The 22,458-nt window shown below is 45.8% G+C and overlaps 1 protein-coding gene across 1 annotated transcript in view; it reads right to left on the minus strand.

Annotated features, from left to right (window-relative positions):
* Positions 1-18,672, minus strand: part of ppp2r1ba (protein phosphatase 2, regulatory subunit A, beta a) — a 25,837-nt gene extending 7,165 nt beyond the window's left edge. Inside the window, exons 1-10 of the mRNA XM_061249950.1 lie at positions 18,514-18,672; positions 14,368-14,458; positions 14,118-14,218; positions 13,357-13,589; positions 12,413-12,560; positions 9,197-9,352; positions 7,512-7,626; positions 7,164-7,234; positions 4,516-4,650; positions 95-268 (exon numbers count right to left, since the gene is read on the minus strand). Coding sequence (XP_061105934.1) covers positions 95-268; positions 4,516-4,650; positions 7,164-7,234; positions 7,512-7,626; positions 9,197-9,352; positions 12,413-12,560; positions 13,357-13,589; positions 14,118-14,218; positions 14,368-14,458; positions 18,514-18,591 — 1,302 coding nt within the window. The 5' untranslated portion in view covers positions 18,592-18,672. The remainder of the gene's footprint in view (positions 1-94; positions 269-4,515; positions 4,651-7,163; positions 7,235-7,511; positions 7,627-9,196; positions 9,353-12,412; positions 12,561-13,356; positions 13,590-14,117; positions 14,219-14,367; positions 14,459-18,513) is intronic.
* Positions 18,673-22,458: the final 3,786 nt, after the last annotated feature.

Here is a 22,458-nt window from a genome sequence, read left to right on the forward strand (position 1 = left end):
CGCGGTCCCCCGGGTCCCGACTCGGGAGTCGGCGGAGAGGAAAGAGGGGGGGGATTGAAATCGTTTTGAGGAGCGGAAGGGCGCAGAGACTCACCAGCTGCCCCGCCAGCAGGGGCATGTACTCGATGATGGCGAGCCGCACCCTCCACTTGGCGTCCTCGGCCAGCTCCACGATGGCGGGCAGCAGGGACTGGGACAGCTGCCGGATGCCGATCACCTCGTTCACGCAGTCCAGGTTGGAGATGATGTTGAGCCGCACCTCCGGGCACTGCGGGGGGGGGGGGGGGGGGGAGGGCAGAGGGGCGTAAACGCCTGGAAGCACAACGTCTGCAGCGGGCCCTATACGTGCGTACAAAGTCATCCATTTAAAACGTAGTGCGCATGCGAATTGCCACGGGAATCTTATATTCCAACTTCTATGGCATTACCACGATTATTTGTGAGCGTATATGCACTCGGTGAGCACTTTATTAGGCATTACTTCTTTTTTAGACCTATTGTCTTCTGCTGCCGTAGCCCCTTTTGACACGTTGTGTTCAGAGATGCTGTTCTGCATACCACTGTTGTAATGCGTGGTTATTTCCGTTACTGTCACCTTCCTGTCAGCTTCGACCAGTCTGGCCATTCTCCTCCGACCTCTCATTAATAACACTTTTCTGCCCGCGGAAGTGCTGCTCTACATTCCACAGCGAAAGCCACTTAGATCACATTTCTTCCCCTTTCTGAAACTTGCTCTGAACAACAGCTGAACATCTTGACCACATGCGCACGCTTTTATGCATTAGTTGCTGCCACATGATTGGCTGATTAAATATTTGCATTAACAAGCTGGTGTACTCAATTGCTCATTGAGTATATAACTACAGAATAGGGCATTTGGTTTCATAATCAAACTTGTCCAAATCTTTAAAAAGCAGAAATCTGAAGACGTAATTGAGGGTCTGAACTTGTGATCCTGCAGCCCGGGTGAAATAAAAAGTGCAGTTGCACTCTGCACTCATCCGTGCTGCTCTCAAGGCAGCCCTCAACATCAAACGCAACGATAAACAATCCATGTTATCGTTTTGTCTACAGGGTACGCGGTTCACAATAAAGTTCACGTGTGGGTCATGCTAGCCACATAGCTTGTAGGCTATAATTTCAAATGGAGGCCTCAGGAGAGCCATTTGGAAGGGATATGGGTTCCATGCCATTGGAGACAAAACAATCACAGAGGAGAAAGTTGGCTGCAAGGCGGCAACTGCCATAGTAACCTTCCAATCCCCCCTCCAGAGACTGTCCGTTCAACTTAGCTAAAGTAAGCCATGCCATCGGTGTGAATTGTGCATTATAGTTTGTTTTATGTTGATTCACCAAGTGACTTTACTGCTATGAATGGCATTAAGATCTTTGCTTTATTAGGTTTAATAAAACAGGATACCGTTGGCATTATTTCTCAATTATAGCATAGTACATTTAAGCTACAGGCGTAATGGGATATTAAAACTAGGCCATGAGAATTATGCATTTAGGCAACATTTTATTGACATTTCGAACAAATTTGAATAAATTCCTATTTATGAGCTTCTTTCCAAATGCAAAGGCCTAATATAGGTTATCTAGGCTTCTTATTTTTGGCATTTTGTTCTGAAACAAACTGATGACAAAATGACACCATGGTATTTAACACAGACAGACTGGATTTGAAATTACTGTTCAACTTTTCTGAAACGGTAAAAGAAGGTGTTAAACTCAGGTGTTCAGCTGTAAGCAGTGAACACATTTCAAACCACAGCCCTAATGAGGCCGCTTCCATTAACACACTGCGGAGAAACCTGCAGTCTTTCTGCAGGCGGAACGGAGACAGCGTTCATGAATCATCCTTGAGAGAGCCATTGATGGCTTTGTCTGCCCGAATACGCCAAAATTATCACTTTCCAGGGTTTCGCTTCAGAGCGTTGGGACGGCCAAGCATCAGGTCTCGGAGCGAGCCGGCACTACAAACACACCCCGACATATGCCCGGTTCCCCTGGGTGCATCGAAAACAGCGGGTGCAATGCGGCCCAGAAGCATACAACCACCAGAGACACGACCACTCACGCTCAACGTGGCCACTGACATCACCAAAGTCCCCCCCTCCTCCCACAGCTCGGCCACATTCCTCCAATTAGCACTTTAACAGTGCAGGAAAACAGGAGCTGTTCTCTGGCAGATGAAGATTTCCCCCCCCCCCCTCTCTTTTGCCTTTAATTTCAACCGATTTTGGACAGCCAATTTGCATGTTCATGCTGATCCTAGCGGCTGCCTCAGCGAGGGCGGAGGAACACGCGCTCTCCTGACACGTGTGTCAAGGCAAGCACGCGCCCTGCAGCAAAGCCACAAAGCTGCCTGCAGCACAGTGGTTAAGGGACACGACTGGGACCCGCATGGTCAGTGGTTCGATCCCCGGTGTAGCCGCAATAACATCCGCACAGCCCTTAATTAACCCTGCATTGCTCCAGGGGAGGACCGTCTCCTGCTTAGTCTAATCAATTGTAAGTTGCTTTGGATAAGAAGCTGATAAAAACGTCAGCCAAATGACAAATGTAATGCAATGCGACGCAATGCAAAGCAGCGTGCCCTGCGGAAACACGCTGTCTCAAGCCGCTGCCCTGTCTGTGAGCTGATGGAGCGGCAAAGCGGCCTGTAGCGTAGTGGTTCAGGTAAATGACCGGGAAGCCGCAAGGTCGGTGGTTCGATCCCCCAGTTGCGCCCTTGAGCAAGGCTCCAGGGGAGGATTGTCTCCTGCTTAGTCTAATCAACTGTAAGTCGCTTTTGATAAAAGCGTCAGCCAAATGACTGCAATGTAATGCAAAGCAGTCGCTGAAGTGGTTTCAGCAAGCGGGTGAACTGCTGTCGCCCGGAAGACCAAGGCGGCAGGCGGAGCGGGAGGAAAGTTGGACACCCCGTCGATCGAATCCCCTCCCGCCCCGGTCCACGCTCCAGCCAATCATAAACGTCCCTCAGGGCCGCGTCTGGCGCTAGTGCCGCACGGAGAATATGGGGACGAGCCACACAGCAGCCTGACCTTCCTCCCGTGAATGAAAACGAAACAGAATGAAAGAAATATACCGCATCTCCTCCCCTCAAGCAATCTCGAGGACACCTCGAGAGGATTAAAAAAAATATATATATATTCCCTCTCTTTAGACATCTGACGTTGCCAAGGGTTTCCCGCCGTTTACCGCACGCCCCCCGCACGCCACACCTGCGGAGGATGAGAGGGAAGCAACGCCCGAATGGGAGGGAGGCGGGCCGGTCAGAAGAACGCTGGCGGACGTCAGGGACGTTTTATATGCTAATGCCCGGAGCGAGGAGCGGGGCAGGATGAAACGAGGGCAGCGGACCCCGGGGGGGGGGGGCTGGCAGCGGACCGAAAGTCGCCCTCCACCCCTCCCAGCACCTGGGCTCTCCACAGAGCTGCTAATTCTCCTCTGCGGCGGCCGTCGGGACACTTGAAAGATGCCGGCGCCTTGGAAACGAATCGGGCTGCAGCGATTCAGATTTAAATTTTTACATTTGTGCTTGAAAAGGCCGCCGAATGGGGGGGGGGTTGAGGGGCTTCCTGTTTGTCCCCGACTCACTGGCAGCTTATCAAGCCCCAACCCCCCCCAGCACCACGCGAGACACCACACAACCGACAGCCCTCTACACCAGGCCCATCGCACCTACGGTAAACGTAGAGCGTTCAGTCGAGGCTGAACAGGAGGGCCCTGGCACACAGTGAAGCCAACCATTGTCACCCATGTCAGCTCAAAGATTGACATGAGTCTCAACCATCGGGCATGCTCTCACACCAGTCTCAATCATCCAGCACACGCATTTACCAGTTCACACGATGGCAGAGCAGCAATGCAACCATACCACAGAGTCATCGATTTCACTTTCCAAATTTCAATGGCCAGATCTAAATTGCACATCGATACAAATGCGCTACTTGTGCTTTCCGCCAATATATTGTCCGTAGATGGTTTTGTATGATCAGATTATAACACTGCAGAATTTTCAGAGCAACGCCCATTAAACCCAACAACTCTCAAAAGTACATTCTCAAAGTGTCTGTGACCTCAAAGACCATATATAATCACACTCAAACTGGAGCCACGTCAAATCACTGAGAAGCGCATTCCAAACAGGCAAGGCTATGAGAACACCGTGCGTCAGCACCACCTAAGGAGGACAGAATATTACATTACATTACATTAGAGGCATATAAAGGCTAATCATGATGGTGAGGTAGGGAGGGAAAGGTGCAGCCTGAAGAGATGAGTCTCCAGTCTGCATTTGAAGGTGGTCAGAGACTCTGCTGTTCTGACATCCACAGGAGGGTCATTCCACCACCGTGGGGCCAGAACAGACAGCAGTCGTGACAGGAGAAGTGCAGGTGAGATGAGGGAGGAGGTGCCAGGCGTCCCGAAGTGGCAGAACGGAGGGGTCTTGCTGGTGTATAGCGATGAGGGAGGAAAGAGAGGAGTCAGGGAGGAGCGGTGGCTCACCTCGTCCTTCAGCTGGGCCAGGAACAGCGGGAGGAGGTGCTCCACGGTGTTGTCCTTCCCCAGGATGGTGGACAGGCCCATGATGACGGAGGCCAGGGCGGATTTCACGTGCTGGTTTGTGTCCGACACAAGCTCCTGCAAGAGAAGGGGGAAACGTAGCGTAGCGGTTAAGGGACATGACTGGGACCCACAAGGTCGGTGGTTCAATCCCCAGTGCAGCCACAATACGATCCGCACAGCCGTTGGGCCCCCTAAATCCATTTAATTCCATAAGCAGGAACGTCACTAAATTATCCAAAGACAACATGCAACAAAACAGCGCATCAAATTCAAGGGAAGGGCACTTCAGTGGAAAATGGGTAGAGCTATCACATGCTCCACAATTTGAACCAATCAGGGTTTTCTACAGAGGAGAAAGCAGTTTGATTGGTTAGAGAAGGCCTCCAATGTAGGGCACATGGAGCTTTACTTCCCCCAGAATCGTAGCATTTTAACCCCAAGAGTACAAAATTACAAAACCACCCAGAGAAGTTAAGAGTACTGGGCGGCCTGTAGCGTAGTGGTTAAGGTATACGACTGGGCCTGCAAGGTAGGTGGTTCAATCCCCAGTGTAGCCACAATAAGATCCGCACAGCCGTTGGGCCCTTGGGCAAGGCCCTTGACCCAGCATTACTCCAGGGGAGGATTGTCTCCTGCTTAGTCTAATCAACTGTACGTGGTTTGGATAAGAGCGTCAGCCGAATGACATGTAATGTAAAATGAGAACAGTCATTAATATAGCCTGCTTAGTCTCATACACCCAAGCGTACTGGCATCGGTATCAGTCATATTAACTTCACAAACACCCACTTGAGACCTTCCAGGTCCGATGCTAAGTGACAAATATGTCTCACAAAAACACACAAAAGATGGTGTTATTCCAACAAAATAAAAATGCACATCTCTTTTCTCAAAGAAAAGGTCATGAAAACGGAGAGAAAGGATGAAAGAACTTCTTAAAATACCTAGAGGGCTCACTAAGATTTACTGATTACATTTGGACAACCTTCTAATAAAGGTAAGGGAAGGGGGGGGGGGGTAATTCTCGGGCTCCAGGTCTCAGGAACTACTCAAAACAGCCCGACTCAACAGCGCCCTCTGCTGCCAGCTCCCAGGGGTAAAGCTCAGCACGGCGCCCAGGATGAAACGGGGGCAGAAAGCGGTTCGCCGGGGCAGAAAGCGGTTCGCCGGGGCAGAAAGCGGTTTGCCGGGGCAGAAAGCGGTTCGCCGGGGCAGAGGGACTGCCAGCCTCAGGTCACTCATCACTGGCACACAGCCGACTCATTTCTCGAGTGCCTGGACAACTTCATTATGAGCCCCCCAAAGGCGACATGATCCCCCCCTAAGCCCCACGCTCTTTCCAGCCTGCAGGTTTTCCAGGCCCTGAATGAACCCGAAAAGGCATTAGTGGGGGGCTCATTTAGAGGAAAACTACCCAGCGTTTTCAGGTTTATGCGCATTAGCAGTGCATGTTGTCAAGGGAAATAAGACATTGGCACACATTTCTGTTTCGCTCAAACCGCTCAATATAAATGCAGGCAATATATGTGGCAACGTAGTGACGCAAGCTGACATGAAGCTAAAGAGCTTGACGGTTCTGAACCAGACATGAACCCCATTTTGTGACCTATAGACAAATCCTACCGCAACACCGCACTGTGTTTGGAACCGTGCCAGTGCTGCACCCAAGAAGCATCCTTTTGGCACCATTGGTCCTGATGAACAGGAAGTGCGCATTTTCACATGCCAAATCACTTCTCTGAAAACATATGCACGGCATATATTTAAGTGGACTAAATATCAGATTTTTTATATCCGCCTGGATGTAATGAGGGCTCAAAATGAAACCAAAATATCCTTCAATGATTTCATTTCATCTTCAATATTAAAAATTGGAGCACAAGGGCTAGATATTAATAACATTTCCAGGAACTTTAAAGCGTGGAACTTTTAACGTTCCGGTTTCCCGTGGCGGTAGGATTAGAAATAAACATCTCTCGCTCACGTAGTCATCGACATTACACAAATTAGCTGTACGTGCAACAGGGATACAACAAGTAAACTGCTGATCGTTTTAAAAGGACAGTCCCCTGGTGCCCTTTCATTCTCCCACAGTTATTCCATCTGCAGACAAAGCAGTCACATGTCAAAGGACACAGCGTACGATTGGCCACAGGTAAATTAGCGGAGGGAAATGGCCCAGCTGGCTCTCTGCCAAGTGTCAAAGATCACTCAAACCAGCCAAGAAAGCACTCTTCAAAGTTATGCCTGCTCAGGCTGCACACACAGCTTCAACTATGACAGCTGCTGCCTTTCAAATTCTCCAGCTTTTCAATTTTACAGGCAGGTGAGGTGTGGGGCAAAGGGGCTACCCGGAATGCACTGCAGACGGACACGAAGCATTCCCAGTCAAAATCAGATTCATATTCAAACGTTTGTATACTTTTCTCCAAAAAACAGGAATGATTTAGTTTTTAAGTGTTGAGAGGAGACACCCAGCATCACAATAACAGCAAGAGTGACACTGAGGTTTTTACGATAGCGTGGATTTCAGCGACACAGAGGGCCCAGCTGACGGAGGCCAGGAGGAAGACAGACAGTGCTCTCACCTTCACGCAGGGCAGGATGTGGCTCATGATGATGGTCTCTTTGCTGTCCTCCGGTAAATTCTCACAGAACTCTGAGGAAGGGGACACAAACATCTACATCAGCACAGGGATCTGCTACCGGCTGCCTGTAGCGCAGAGGTTAAGGGACATGACTGGGACCTGCCAGGTGGGTGGTTTGATTCCCCACAATAAGATCCGCACAGCCGATGGGCCCTTAACCCTACATTGCTCCAGGGGAGGACAGTCTCCTGCTTAGTCAAAATCAACTGTAAGTCGCTTTGGATAAAAGAGTCAGCCAAACGACATAATGCAATGCAATGTAATGTAATGTAATGGCTCCTCACTGACCTTTGACCTTGTTGGCGGCGGCAGCCCGGACCTCCGCCTCGCAGTCCTTCAGAAGGTTCTGGAAGGCCGGAACCAGGTCGTTCTTGGTAATCTCGGGGCCCACAGCCTTCTGGAGCTGAAGGAACAGGGTGAAACGGCACGATTCTCAGAGCTTGGACACTGACACTACGCTACGCTTACATCCCCCAGCACACAGATCAACTGAGGACGGGTGTCGATTCATAACGTCGTCAACGGACGGATATTGAGTGCCGGTCAGCACGTTTCCATTACTTTGTGCTATATTTGCACATGGAAAACATGCAGCCAAAAACAGAACAATAGGCAGCAAGTAAATGCAGTCAGACACGACCTACAAACGGTTTTTCATGCCCGGCTGGCAGCTAACTGCCATCAAAAACACTGTAGTTTGTAGAAAAATGAAAAGAACTCCCAGTGTGCGAGCACGTCAACAGGCCCGTCATAGAAAAGTACGCTTATCAAGCCAGCCGGGCTGTTTGCGGAGGGCGAGAGGGGGTCATTTTTACATCGGAGCAGTTTTAGACATTAAAACACTTCCAAATAAGGTATAGTCCTCAGCGTACGCGTCATTCCGCTGAAAAAGTCAACACCGTCAAAGTTTACGGTGACTCACAAAGTATTGATTTCTCTCTCGCCCGCAAAATGAATTCCTTTGTTGCGTTGCACGCAGGCGGGGGGGGCAAATTACCGTGCCCACCCGACGCCGCGGTGACGCGGCCGTGAGATTTAAACAAAACAGGAAGCGGAAGGCTTCTTTCCCCCCCGTCTCAATGGGGGGGGGGGGGGGGGAACACGCATCCAGCTGCACAAATTACCAAGAATAACGCGGACAAACAAAGCCGTCAGGGTTGCCATGGCTACGCGTAAGCGCGTGGCGGACCGGCGCGGGCTGGGGGCCCCTGACGCAAGCGGACGGCCTCTCCGCGGGGGGGGAGTAACCCTCAGGCGGGCGGCGCTCGGCCGCGTGACCGTCCCGGGAAACGCACGGCTGCCGCGAGGAGCGGGGGCTCCTGCCACGCGGCGCGGGAAAAGGCCAGAGGTTCAACCGTCCCGGGCGCCGTCCCGACGGCTGCACCCCGGTCTGCAAGGCGATTAACCCAGACTCTGTTTTTTAAAAGCATGTCCGTTAAAAAAAGTTTTAAAAGTTTTTAACCAACTGCTTCGGTGTGTTCACCGCTGCGACGCCAGACTCCCTGAAATGCACGCTATATAAAATACCAATGAAAATAAGTATAGCAAATGCTTATTTATAATGCATGAATATCTCACTCTGTACGCATTAAGTCTTCCGGGTGAGCTAAAAGGGTCACAGCCGTGTGTCTGCAAGGACAGAGAGCACTGCGGGGCGAAATGCTTCATGAAGGCGCTTTTGCCCAAAATCCCCTTTTAATGAGTGTGGGGGGGGGGGTGGGGGGTCAACTGAGAAGGGCCACTCCACGTCCCCCCACAGCATTCCCTGCTGTATCCGCTCCACAAACGCTCCACAATGTGGCCGGCGGGTAACCAGCAGAATGGAAAAATCGTACCGAGTGCCCCCTCCCCCCATGTCTGTGGACCAATGACTCCCATAAGAAAACGGGACAAAAGAGACATTATGAACAGTCTGGACACAGGAGCTGTGGATCACACATAAGATAAGACTCGGTCCCCTCCCTGACCCTCACCTCGGAGAACTTGTCGGCCACCATGTAGCGGACCCTCCAGGACTTGTCCTCGGCAGCCTGCCTCAGGGTGGGCATCACCAGCGCCTCCAGGTCCTCCTGGGGCAGCAGGGTGGCGATGCTGACGCACGCCTCCACCGCCAGCAGCCTCACAGAGTCCTGAGTGGGGCAAGAGGACACGTCAATCTGCATCAACACCGCAAGCACATACGTCAATCTGCATCAACACCGCAACCACACACGTCAATCTGCATCAACACCACAACCACACACGTCAATCTGCATCAACACCACAGCCACAAAAATCTATCTGCCTCAAGACCGCAACCACAAAAATCTATCTGCATCAAGACCGCAACCACAAAAAACAATCTGCATCAAGACCGCAACCGCAAACATCAATCTGCATCAACACCGCAACCGCAAACATCAATCTGCATCAACACCGCAACCACACAAGTCAATCTGCATCAACACCACAACCACACAAGTCAATCTGCATCAACACTGCAACCAGCAAAATAACCACACAAGTCAATCTGCATCAACACTGCAACCAGCAAAATAACCACACAAGTCAATCTGCATCAACACTGCAACCAGCAAAATAACCACACAAGTCAATCTGCATCAACACTGTAACCAGCAAAATAACCACACAAGTCAATCTGCATCAACACTGCAACCAGCAAAATAACCACACAAGTCAATCTGCATCAACACTGCAACCAGCAAAATAACCACACAAGTCAATCTGCATCAACACTGTAACCAGCAAAATAACCACACAAGTCAATCTGCATCAACACAGCAACCACACAAGTCAATCTGCATCAACACTGCAACCAGCAAAATAACCACACAAGTCAATCTGCATCAACACTGTAACAAGCAAAATAACCACACAAGTCAATCTGCATGAACACCGCAACCAGCAAAATAACCACACAAGTCAATCTGCATCAACACAGCAACCACACAAGTCAATCTGCATCAACACTGCAACCAGCAAAATAACCACACAAGTCAATCTGCATCAACACTGTAACAAGCAAAATAACCACACAAGTCAATCTGCATGAACACCGCAACCAGCAAAATAACCACATCAATCTTGTTTTTTACTGACACTTAAAATTGACACGCAAGTTTTTAACTTTTCCACGAAATAGGAAAACAGTATTGCCAATCAGGTAAGACAGTTGGGACTCATTTCAAGATTTGCGAATAGGGTAAGAACATTTCAAGCAAACATTCGCGAGCAAGTTATGAAAAGCAAGGTAATATGAAAATTCCTACTTGAGAAAATAAGATCGTAAATAAGATCGTCTTTTTTGCAGTGAAGGTTTAACATGTTGTTGCCCATACTATATTCTCATATATTGACATTATATACAGTCGGCCTGAGAGAACCAAACACATTGTGAATGAAGGTTGTTTGGAACACAGACATTTTCAAAACTCACAAATGAAAGTGATGCTGAAATACACCAAATTTAAGAAATGAAATATTTATTTCAGTTCAATTCATTTTGAGTCATAAAAAAAAGGAATAACTTTAATAGCATTTCCAAGCAAACAGTAAGTGCCATTTGCTGGAAATGGCCTCCTCCAAGGTCATGGGAAAAATCGCTAATCCAAGCTAGAATTTAGCCACTCTGCACTTGGCTCAGAAAAATAATAACGGCTCCTTTCTCTTCCCCTCCACTGGGAGTTACAGTCGCTACCGACAGGGAGACGGTGCAGACTCCCGCAGTGCAAGCTGAGCATCAGGCTCTTAAAGAGGGAAAGGGGAAAACAGGCTGGGCTCAGGAGGGCTGGATGTCTACGTCTCTGGCGTATGTATTCCTCTTCCTCTTCCTCTTCCTACGGGCAGTGTACCGTGCTTTGAGTGTCTTTTATTAACAGTGTAACTGCATACGTGTATGTGTATAATACATTATGTTATGTCCCTCTTTTCTTAACCCCTTATGGGCGGATGTGACGTTACATTAACATTCAGACGGATGTGACACCAGCGTTGCATTTGATCACGTGACCGTTTTTCAAGACACACGACCGTGGAAATGCACCAGGCCTTTCTATGGGTTTTCTACAGGGTGCCATAGTCCATAATGGGTTAACAATGCACTTTTTTTTGCACACACAATTTCTGTGGAAACGGACAAAGATGTCTAATCCGGTATGAAGTTCAATTAAATAACCGACAATAGTCTAAACGTGTAAACTTCAAATCAGAAATGAATCCAAAGTGTGACGGAGGTAAAGCCACTTATAGTGTTACCCCTTTGCTTTTTGCAGTCATTTTGTATTAATTATACTTATACTTATCTGTTATACTTCCAATTCCCTACCCTGTTCGGTTGACCTGAATTTTTCTGAGTTTCGGATCTCTGAGGTTTGACTGTACATATAAAATGATGCGCTCTGTCCTGATCAACATCACTTTTATTTCTGTGAAAGGGGGTGACCGAGTAGCTGCCATGTGAGCCAGACATCTCTCACAGCCCAGCAAGTCCCAAATCCTAGAAGCCTTGATAAATTTCACGAAAAGGGAGGATGAAAAAATGTAATTTCTTGTCGAAAATGAAGTGGTTGTCCTTGAAACAGAAATGCACACATTTGCACAGTGCCTTTGAGAGGGTACAAAGGATCACTGTAAGAATGCTTTTTTTATGCGGTGTTGACTCTTGTCAGAACGCGTACTCTTTCTACAGAAATGAAGACCCTAGACTTACAAAAGAGCCTTATAATTGGATCGGTGTCAAGTGTTTTCCTGAGTGAATTGCCTCCTTATTACGAGACACGGGTGGATTTTTTTTTTTTTTTTTTCAACCCAACAGAAGGTCAGAGGATCCTTCATGAACAAGGGTTTAAAAGGTCATTACTGCACCGAGCATTATGAAGTAGGTGACGTTCCTCTTATCGTAGGCCTTGTATTCCCCAATACGTGCAGAATATCCAGGAAGAAGCAATATACAGTTTTCTAAAGCCCTTCCCACACCCGTACTCAACCAGACAATACCACGATACCACGTGCAGACATGGCAATACGTCAGGGTGGTTTACATGGGGTCGCGAATGCCCCCGTTTCTGTTAGTGGACGGCTGTGAGGACACATTTCGTTTCGATATGCACACATCGGAACAAACGTATAATCGGGTATATTGCTTTTTCCAGAAGCGTCGGGCGAGACCCTGCCCGCTCAGGTGCGCTTACCTGCTCGTCGGAGGCCAGGGCGGTGAAGAGGGAAATGATGTCGCTCTTGACGTAGTCCAGCTCCAGGACCTTGGCGAACTCGCCCAGTTTCCCCGCAGCGGCGCGACGCACCATGGGGGTGTCGTCTGAGCACAGGGTTCGGAAATGCCTGCGAACCGGGAAAAAGGAGCCATTAAAAGGTACGATGGGTCATTTCGGACTTCGGACCAACAGCAACCATGGCAAAGGAAGGAAAGGGAAAAAATGTAATAAATAAATAAATAAATTGTGCTGGGGAGAACTATGTGCTGAGCCAGAATGATCAAATCAGCTCTGATAACTAAATGCATTATGACCAAGAGAGCTACATGCCAAAACTAGCAACCAAATGAAAGCGCTTTTTGGCAGACACGTGCAATTAATCAGCTTTGCGTTAGAAAACACATAAGCCAGAGCATTAGATAAATGAATAATGCCACAGTAGGGGTGTATAAACTAAAGATAATGTTTGGACAAGCTTAACCCCTTCCACCGTTTGCTACAGAGGTCAGTCTTACGACAATAACTAAGACCGTTTTGGAGGCAATCATCAACAAATGACATGATAGCCTAAAGGTAGACATATCCTGAGAACATACCAGAGGTGTGCAGAGCATTCATCCCCTTATTCTATTGGTTGAAACACTGCATGGTGTGGAGGCGGGGTAAAGGAGAGGAGCATAAACAGTGGAGACGAGGGGTGTCAAACTGAATTCCCAGGGGGCCGCAGTGTCTGCAGGTTTTTGGGGTTCCCTTTCAAACAGCTCTCAATGAATGCCTCGAGAACAAGGTGGGTGGATTCTTCAGCCAATCGAGGACTTGAATGAACCACAGGCGCCGGGAACAACCCAAAAAGCAGCGGACGCGAGCGGCGGCCCCTCCGGGACGGGAGTTTGACACCTGTGGCGCAGACGAGGGAAACGCACTGGCGGATCTCGGCCTTGACGGTGCTGGAGACGCGGGGGTAGCAGACGCTGAACAGGCCGCAGGCGGAGGTGCGGGAGGTGAACCAGTCCCCGCTGGCCAGCCTCTTCACCAGCGGCTCGAAGTGCACCTCCAGGTCCACGGGCGAGTGCTCGTGGGAGATCTTACGCAGCGACTCCACCGCCTTGTCCCGCACCACCGTCTCCTCCACTGTGGCCAGGCTCTCCAGAGGGGGCTGGGGGGGGGAGGGGGAGGGGAGGAGGGCGTTATGGGCAATGCAAACGCTGCATTTTACTGCATCAACCACTCTATCTTGCGTTTAATGACGGTGCTATCCCCTTTAATCAATTGATTGTACTGCTGGCAGAACTGCTGCTATGAATCAAGGCCAATTTGCTTTTGTAGACACTGTGTAGGCAGCGCCATCCAAGTACTAATGGTGATTGAGCTACGGGAATAATCATTTAAAAGAATACAAAATAAAATAATGATCTAGACCTGAGATTAATCAAACCTGTGACTACAGTCCGGCTATAGTTTATCTGCACATCTTTTTCAAACAGCGCACCAGTTATAAAACTAATCATACCTCCAGGACAAAATAACGGATTCAGTGCTCATTGCACCGCGGTTGAACCCTGCATGTTATTTAAAAGGGAATCTGCGCGGTGGAGGCACGTCATTGGACCGACGACACCTGCCCGCTGCTTGCACAACAAACAGGCCCGACCAGGGCCGATACGGACTGCGGATGCAGGCTCACCAGCAGGCAGTGGACGTACTCGGGGCCTCCCACCAGCATGGTGAAGTTCCCCAGCTGCTCAGCCAGGGCCAGGAGCACCTCGTCCTCATCGTAGATGGTGTCTGCAGAGGGACGTGTCAACAGTGAGCAGAATTAAAACGGCTGCAACGAAGCCATGTAGCATCCGCCCAATGAGTGATCGCAACTAGAGCCAATCACAACAGCAGCACAGAACACCTAACGAATCCAAGGGGGGGGGGGGGGGACGTACCGGTCAGGAAGGGGAGGAGTTCTGTGCGTGTCCTCTCCACGCCCAGGGCCAGGGCGATGGTGGACAGCTTCTTTATGCTGTTCAGCCGGAGCTGTGGATGGGACAGTGAGACAGAACATTTAGTAGAAAGAAAGAAAGAAAGAAAGAAAGAGGAAAATAAATAAATAATAAATAAATAAAAACTCTACAACAGTGGTAACAAACCCTGTTTCTGGACATCTATAGGTGTAGGTTTTCACTCCAACTCAAACAAAGCACACATTGAGCTGCTAATTATTACAACTGTGCCAAATTAGGGTTGAAATGAAAACCAACAAGATTAAAACATTTCCAGGAACAGGGCTGATTACCACTGCTCTGCGGTCGGGAGCAGATTCAGACTCAGAAGAGCAGTAGATTGTGTTGTGTGTATTAGCTGTTATTAGCTGAAGGGCCTCGGAGTCTGTCAGCAGTTAATGTCCAATATTTGCATGGTATAAACAGTAACATGATAATACAGTGTAATGGTGGCGACACGATAAATCTGGTCTAATTCAGGCAGGGAATCCGACGGTGTAAATATAAAAATGGGATTTGGTACAGATACAGTCGACCGGTCTAACAATTTTACTTTCATGCCAATGGTTTTTATACAATTTGGCTTATATTTTTATGCAACAGTAAACTTTTCCAATGCATTTGATTTTATATGGTGCAGAGCAATCTTTGTGGTGACTGGACTAATGTGGTCCTTTTAAAGCAGAGAATTTTCTCTTTCAATAGCCAATGGATATGACAGGCTACTGGTCTCAGGATTTTTCAACAATTCTACTTGATTTTCTACTTGATTTTAGAAATAGTTCAATTACATGGTCCTGGAAAATGTAGGTCCATCATTACATATATAGAACACAAAAAAACATTGGCCTGTGATTGCGCTATTAAGCTAAGTGAGTTAGACTCAATCAAATGTAATTGTTGGGATTTTTATAAAATTATGAACAGTGGTAACACGTAATAATAGCCTTTATTTTCCAACTTTCCAACTTAGTAATGTCGCATGCAACGTTTGTTCAATGATGTCTTGCTTTATTCATTTTTATATACAGCAGTGGAAAGCTACGTTGTTGGCTGGCAGGAAGTTTGAATTTGCTCGTCAACGAATAAACCCAAACGCCACAAGTGAACCAATAGCTACAGATACAAAACACACAGAAATTCTTTGATAACTATAACACTGCAGCATTTAATGCCCTGCAGTGTTCGCATTCTTAACCCCCTGAAATAGCCAAAGACTGCTTGCTAGGACTAGCCTGACTGAAGTTATTAAGCAGCCAGAATCTTTCTTTCAATTGTCTGACCAATTTGCGCATTCTGTCACTGGTGGTGAAAGTGTATGTATTTGAACAAACTGAGCTTACCATTTCAGCTTCAGAACAATAATCGCAATAGCAATTTCCCGGTTAACCATTTAAACGTTTGACCGTTCACATCCCCAGTGCATAGGCAAGATTTGCACAGGGACTACAGCAATATCCACACACTTCATCTACATCCCAAGGCAGCAGTGAGAGTGGGAAATATTAGGCCTTAGTTAGAAAACTTGGAAACTTAAAGTTAACTAGTGGGCTACAGGCGAAATTCCTGGGCGATTATCCACAATTAGCATAGCAAAACCATCCAGCAGTCAGCCACAAATCTCCCTGACTTACCTGCCTATCTCCATTAGGTAAATATGCTTGAACAGTAATGGCAGATTTAATTCTGAAGGCATACTGTGTCATTGAAACATTTCCCAGTTCCTTTTTTTGGATTAAATTAAAGTACACAAAGCTTTAAGAGCTCTACAGCGTACTCGGGGAACATGCATTTATAGCTGGAAATTCTTATACAGGCTGCCATGGCAACAGATTAGCTATAATGCCCGCCCACTTGCAGTTCCCACATCAGTACGTCTGCAGTTGCTTCGCTGAAAATAAACACAGGCCTCCACTCTATGTCCTGCGGTGCTGGCTACACACTATACAATTATCTGCACATAAAAAATCTAAAAACAATTTACTCATTCAAAAATACATGTTTTTAGATTTCAATGATAAACCACTGACAAAACTATCTGTGCTCGATGCCAACATGTAGACTTGGGAGAAACCTGATGTCGCAACAACGATGACACAGCTGGAGAGCCAGTTTCACGACTTCAGGTTAACGATTCAAAAGAAAAACAACCAATCTGTTGAATCGTGTGCTGACCTGTGCCTGTTTCTCTCATCCGCACTGTTCGAACATACCCGACTGTACACCTTGAAGACCACCCTGTACAACCTTATCCACCATGGTGGAATATGCACTTGAATAACGCAGAGCTACCGCAGAGATCTTGGTCCTGGAAAGCCACAGGGTCTACTGTTTTGGTTTTCCCACCTTAAGATCAGCGACTGATTCAGGCCCAAGCAAACCAGGTGAAAATTGATCAACTGCTGTGCTACTCAAGAGACAAGTAGCAGCAAAAAAAGTCAGAGGACCACTGGGCTCCAGGCAATAAATGCCTCATGGGGACGCTGCTACCCATGGTCCTGAGATGCCCAAGCCGTCTGTCTACCAAAGAAAATCTGACGCTCTACAGCTAGCGTGTAGAACTGTTATGCCCCGGGAGTATTAACACTGTAATCATGTGACATCCTAGAGAAAAGTCTCGAAATTACAAGACATTACAGACTGTTGATAACAAAAGGACACTGAAATATGCCTGGGGAAATTTAACTAATTCGTAATTGTATGTACAGCAAGTGATATGATGGTACAGGCTACACACCACTATGTGATGACAATGTTATTAAACATCACATTTATTGAATGCTTCAATATAGGATTGTGGAGACGTTCTATTGATTTTTCTTGAATGTGTGTAGAGGCTCCACACCTTCGCTATTAATACCAGGGGAAAACAGTGAAAAACCGTGTCCCTCGATTGATGTTCACCTCATTGTGAAAAACTTGATTAATTCAATTTTGCATATTCACATTTCGAAATTGCATCAGCCGCCACGCACATTTTAATTTTTACTGATTCATCCAACCCGTCCGGTTTCCACCTCTGAGGGGTCACATTAAGGTTGCTTGAGTTACTGGAGACTAGACCGTGTAGCTTACTTTATTAGGCTATATATATATATATATATTACATTTGAAGCGGTATTAAGCTGTTGGTTGTGACCATAAACATGGTGTTAATTGAGGAAAGTTATGGCATACCATAGGTACTAACGTTACATGGATGTACACAAGCACTTTGAATTATCAGAGACCGCCACATCGGTGAGGGTCAATATTATGAGTGCCAGGGGTCCCACACCAAAATTCCCATTGCAAACGATTGATATTTTTTACCCATTAAAGCCCACTCAATTTTGAGTTAAGTCCTCGGGTTGACCAATGAGTGCAGTATTCATTTCTACGACTTGGAAGGGAAAGGTCAGAGCAGCACAATAATGATGGTGGGTTGGGCTATTTATAGGCTGTGTATCGATAGGAAATTAATGGATGACAAGCAGAGTAGTGACGTCAATGTTGGGTAGTTAGGACCGTAACGGCGATATTAGCTACAATCATAAACAGTATTAGCTAGCTGCTAGGATCAGATTAAAATGAGTTTGTTAGCAGTCCGGTGACCTAAGTTAGTTAAAATGTCTTTCGTTGGTGTCCTAGTTAGCGACATCAGATTTACGGCCAGCTGAGCTTCACTAACGTTAGCTAGCCTACCACTAAGGCAAGTAGCTAGCTAACATAGCTAATCTATTAATGTAACGTTAACCACCCAAGCCAACGTAGGCTAGCCCGGTTAAAACCTCCCTTCGAAAAGCACCATTCATTCCTTTATGTACCTTTTATATACCCACTCACGTTTAAAATATATGTAACTAAAGAACCCACAGCCTATCAAAAAGCAATAATAGACATCACCAGATAACCATAACATGATTTCTAGCCGGTAACGTTATTAGTCAGCAAGCCATCCAGCTAACGTTAGCTTTATCGCTAACCGGCTTTGATTTTGGAACAGGCCTTTGTTGCAATTATTGTATTTCGCCCACCGGAATTTGACCGGGGATATGAAAAATAAGCCAGTGTCCACGCAAAATTGTACGTTATAAAATCGTTGTTTACCTGTACATCTTCGTTTCGAAGCTCGTCAATGAGCACTGCAATAGGGTAGAGAGAGTCGTCTCCATCAGCTCCCGCCATTTTGGATAAGGTTTGCGGCTTCCGCCTGATCCTGCGACGGGGTTTCTTGTCGGAGAGAACAGGGACAAACTGTAGCAGCGCTGCGACGATTGGTCATTTATTGAATGAAAGAAAGGTGTTAGAAAACATAGCAGGCGTTCTTACTGCAGCTGTAACATTACTTCGTTAATGACAAACAAAAATGTTTTAATAGTTTTTGATGGGCTATTTCAGTTAACTAACAGATTACTACTTTTTTGTTATAATGACGTCAACCCACTGTGACTTTGATCACAGCTTCTGTGGAAAGGTGGATGAAGACGTTGCATTGTGCAACTTTTAATCAGTTAAAAGTTGGGTGTTGATCCATTTGCCGTCGGCTTTTTTATATTCTTAACATATTGTACTTCATAGTGGTATTTGGAGGCCTTTATTTCACCTTGTCTTTTTTGGTCTCCTTTTTCCCCAATCAAGGCCAATTATGTGACCGTAACTTCCATTTTCACTTGTGTGTTTGCACCTCTCCAATATACATTTTGATGTAGGCTACAACAGCTTCTTAGACCTTCAGAACAGTCAGGTCCCTGAAGGTGTCAAGGGAGCTGAAGACAACCAGGTAACACCAAACATTTCAAGATGCAAAATCAATTTGCCTAAGGACACATGCAAAACAATGGTGCAAGTTAGTATTATCGTTACTCCTTATGATGATTATTATCGTTGCTGATCATGTGTTTTGCCATGAGACATCTCTATTCAAAACAACTCTTACTGGATTACATTTACATTTTAGTCATTTGGCAGACGCTTTTAATCCAAAGTGACTTACAAGTGCATAGGTTCTTCCACAAGCTAAAGCAACACATCCATAACTGGTAAAATAGTGCTGTTCTAAACATACAGTCATCATAATCTTTTCTTTTGGGGGGGTTAGACAAGACGGATAGGGATATCAGAAAGGCGGGGGGGGGGCAGGAAGTAGGACTAAGGTACAGTTTGAAAAGGTGTGTTTTTTAGTCTGCGTCGAAATAGAGGGAGGGATTCTGCTGTCCTGACAGTGGTAGGCAAGTTATTCCACCACTGAGGAACCAGAACGGAAAACAGGCGTGAACATGCAGCTCAACCGCCAGGTGCTCGTAGTGATTCAAGTATAGTGTATAGTATAACAACATAGTGCAGGGCTGTCCAGTCCGGTTCTTGTGGACCTACAGTCTTGTAGGTTTGCGTTCCAACCTGAACAAAGTGCACCTCATTCAACAACGAGAGATCTCTTTGAGCTGCCAGTTAGTAGTGTTACGAATTAAGTTTGAAATGAAAATCGACAGAACGGTAGATCTCCAGGAACAGGATTGGGCTGCCTTGATATTGTGTATACGCAGTTGTGGATGTAATGTGATTGATGGGGATGATCAAAGGGGTTGAGTGCACGTACTGGAAGAACCCATTAAACTTTAAAACTGACTGAGAAAATCAAGAATGCATTGCATTTCAGAAACACATCTTCAGACTACGCCTTGTGGGAGATATAACCATCATAAGATTGTTAATATACAGTGAGCACCATAATTCATTGGACAGTGACACTCTTTTTGTTATTTCAGTTCTGTACTGTAGCACATTGAGTTTGAATGGATACAATGGCAATGGCCGTCACTTCAAGTCTCCATTGTATCCTTTCCAAGACAAAGTGCTAGAGTACAGAACCAGAATGACAAAAAAAAGTGTCACTGTCCAATAAATTATTTTGCTCTGTATTTTCTCCCGTTATGTCAAAACATATTAATACAAATATGTAAGCGATAATGCATTCAGGTGTTAAGGTGAATGTGTGAAACAAATGTCTTTTTTTAACATCCATAGTGAATTCCTGCAATAACAATAGAAGCGGTGTGTTGTTTCCCGCTGAACTCCACACGGGAAACAAACTCAAAGACTGAAACAAATAACACCTAATAGGACGATCAGAACACACCAAGGCCATCTGCCGGTCTATACGATTAAAGCTTTGACTCATTAATTCGCGAAAAAACAACAGCATCCATAATTCATGTCATTATCAGGCAGTGCTGTATAATTGCAAAAATGAAAGGAAGAGGTAAAAGAGAGGGAGAGGGGTTCACAGGGAGCATCAAATAAATTTCTATATTTTTTAAACTCCCAATCAACACAATGGTGGTACTCTCTTGGCTAATCTCTGGTTCTGTGGATAATACAAACTTGTAGACATGATTGCGTGAGGATGGTTTTTTAAAATAATATTCATATTTGTTATAATAATATTTTTATTTACACATTTCTAAAGCCACTTACAATCCACTGTTGTACTTTATGGACATCAATAAGACAACATTAACAAACAATGTGCACTTTAAAGTCAACGGTTTTTTCTTTTTTCTCAGAATGTTTATGGTAATGGTTAGAACTTACTAAAATCCACTTTCTTGCAGCTGTATTAATGATAATCATGACAGTGATATAGATTATGCTAATTATCAATGGATTTATAGCAGAAAAAGAAAAAAGAACAAAAAAAGAACCATCTGCAGGTTTTGTTCAAGTTACTTTAACATTTGCTTTTTGAACAACCTGTTTTAGTATTTGAAACATAATTGCAGTTCATTCTAGAACACTTGGAAGCAATGAGCAATCTGTGAAATAATTGCAGCCAACAATGAATTGCTTTGAAATTATTGTCCTTCTCAGTTTAAATGGGTGAAATGTTGCTTTTGAGATTGAATGTTCATTTCATGGAAGCAATTTTATACAATTGTTTTTGTGTTTTTATTGCTGATATTTAGCAATTTCTTTGAAAAACAGTACAGGCAATATTGTCCTGATGGCTGGTATTCAAGTGTTACAAAAGACCAAAAGAACACAATGTATTCCAATTTAATCAGTTTGAAATGACACAGATGGTATAAATGCTAAAATAATGACCTCAATCTCCAGAACACATTGATTCGCTAAACGCAGGACTGGCAAGCAAATGAAGAATGAACATTGGGCTGGGACTGGGTAGAACAAATGTCTGGGAAAGAAGCCTATGTACTTGACCGCTAATGTTCTACAAAAGAACATTGCATAAATATGCATCATAGACACAGGATTGGTACTCAATTAGGTTGTTAGCCGACTGTGGACAGGGTTCCTCTGATTAGCACAGGATTAGTTCCTCCGAGCAGGAATAATATTATTTATTAGATTCACTTTCAAAGACCCATTAATTGGTATCCATCCATTTTGTAGCCTCTATGCTGTAGTAATTTGGATTATGCACCTGCTCAGTTACAGAAAACCCAGGTCTATAACCATTCTGCACTTTTCAATATTCTGCAACCTGTCAAAAATGGAGCAGGTTTAGGAAGTTGTGCCTGGACAAAACTGCAGTAAGGCCCCTATTTAATCAACATTTATCCTAAAAAATTCCAGCCTTAATCTCACTCCAGACTGAACATGTACAGAATGCCCCTTGGCTTCCTGAAGCCAGACTATCTTCTCTTCTAGCTCTAACAGGATCTATTGAACTGCAGCCAGTTCTTGTGCTGCTGTACTTTGTGAGAGCTGCTACAGCACTTGCTCTATCTGGCTTGTTTTAGTTGGTCCCCTTCACTGTAGTACGATAAGGTGATTGTTATAGCACTTCTTTTTTTTTTTTTTTTTATAAGCGGACAGTTTCAATCAGTAGACCTAAACATATTTGTACAGGTACTACTATTTATCTAGTCGTAACTGCAAGTCCCTCTGTGTGAATAAATGCAAATGCGACTAAACTGGAAGGTTTTCCATCAGGAACTTTAATTTGCTTACTGCTGTTAGGCAGAAATTGCAATTTAGTTTATGAGTTTTTAGAGGAACGACCTGAGAAAAATTCCTGGCACTCACTGGCAG

This window comes from Conger conger, chromosome 7 (genome assembly GCF_963514075.1).
Source record: "Conger conger chromosome 7, fConCon1.1, whole genome shotgun sequence".
NCBI classification, from domain to species: Eukaryota; Metazoa; Chordata; class Actinopteri; order Anguilliformes; family Congridae; genus Conger; species Conger conger.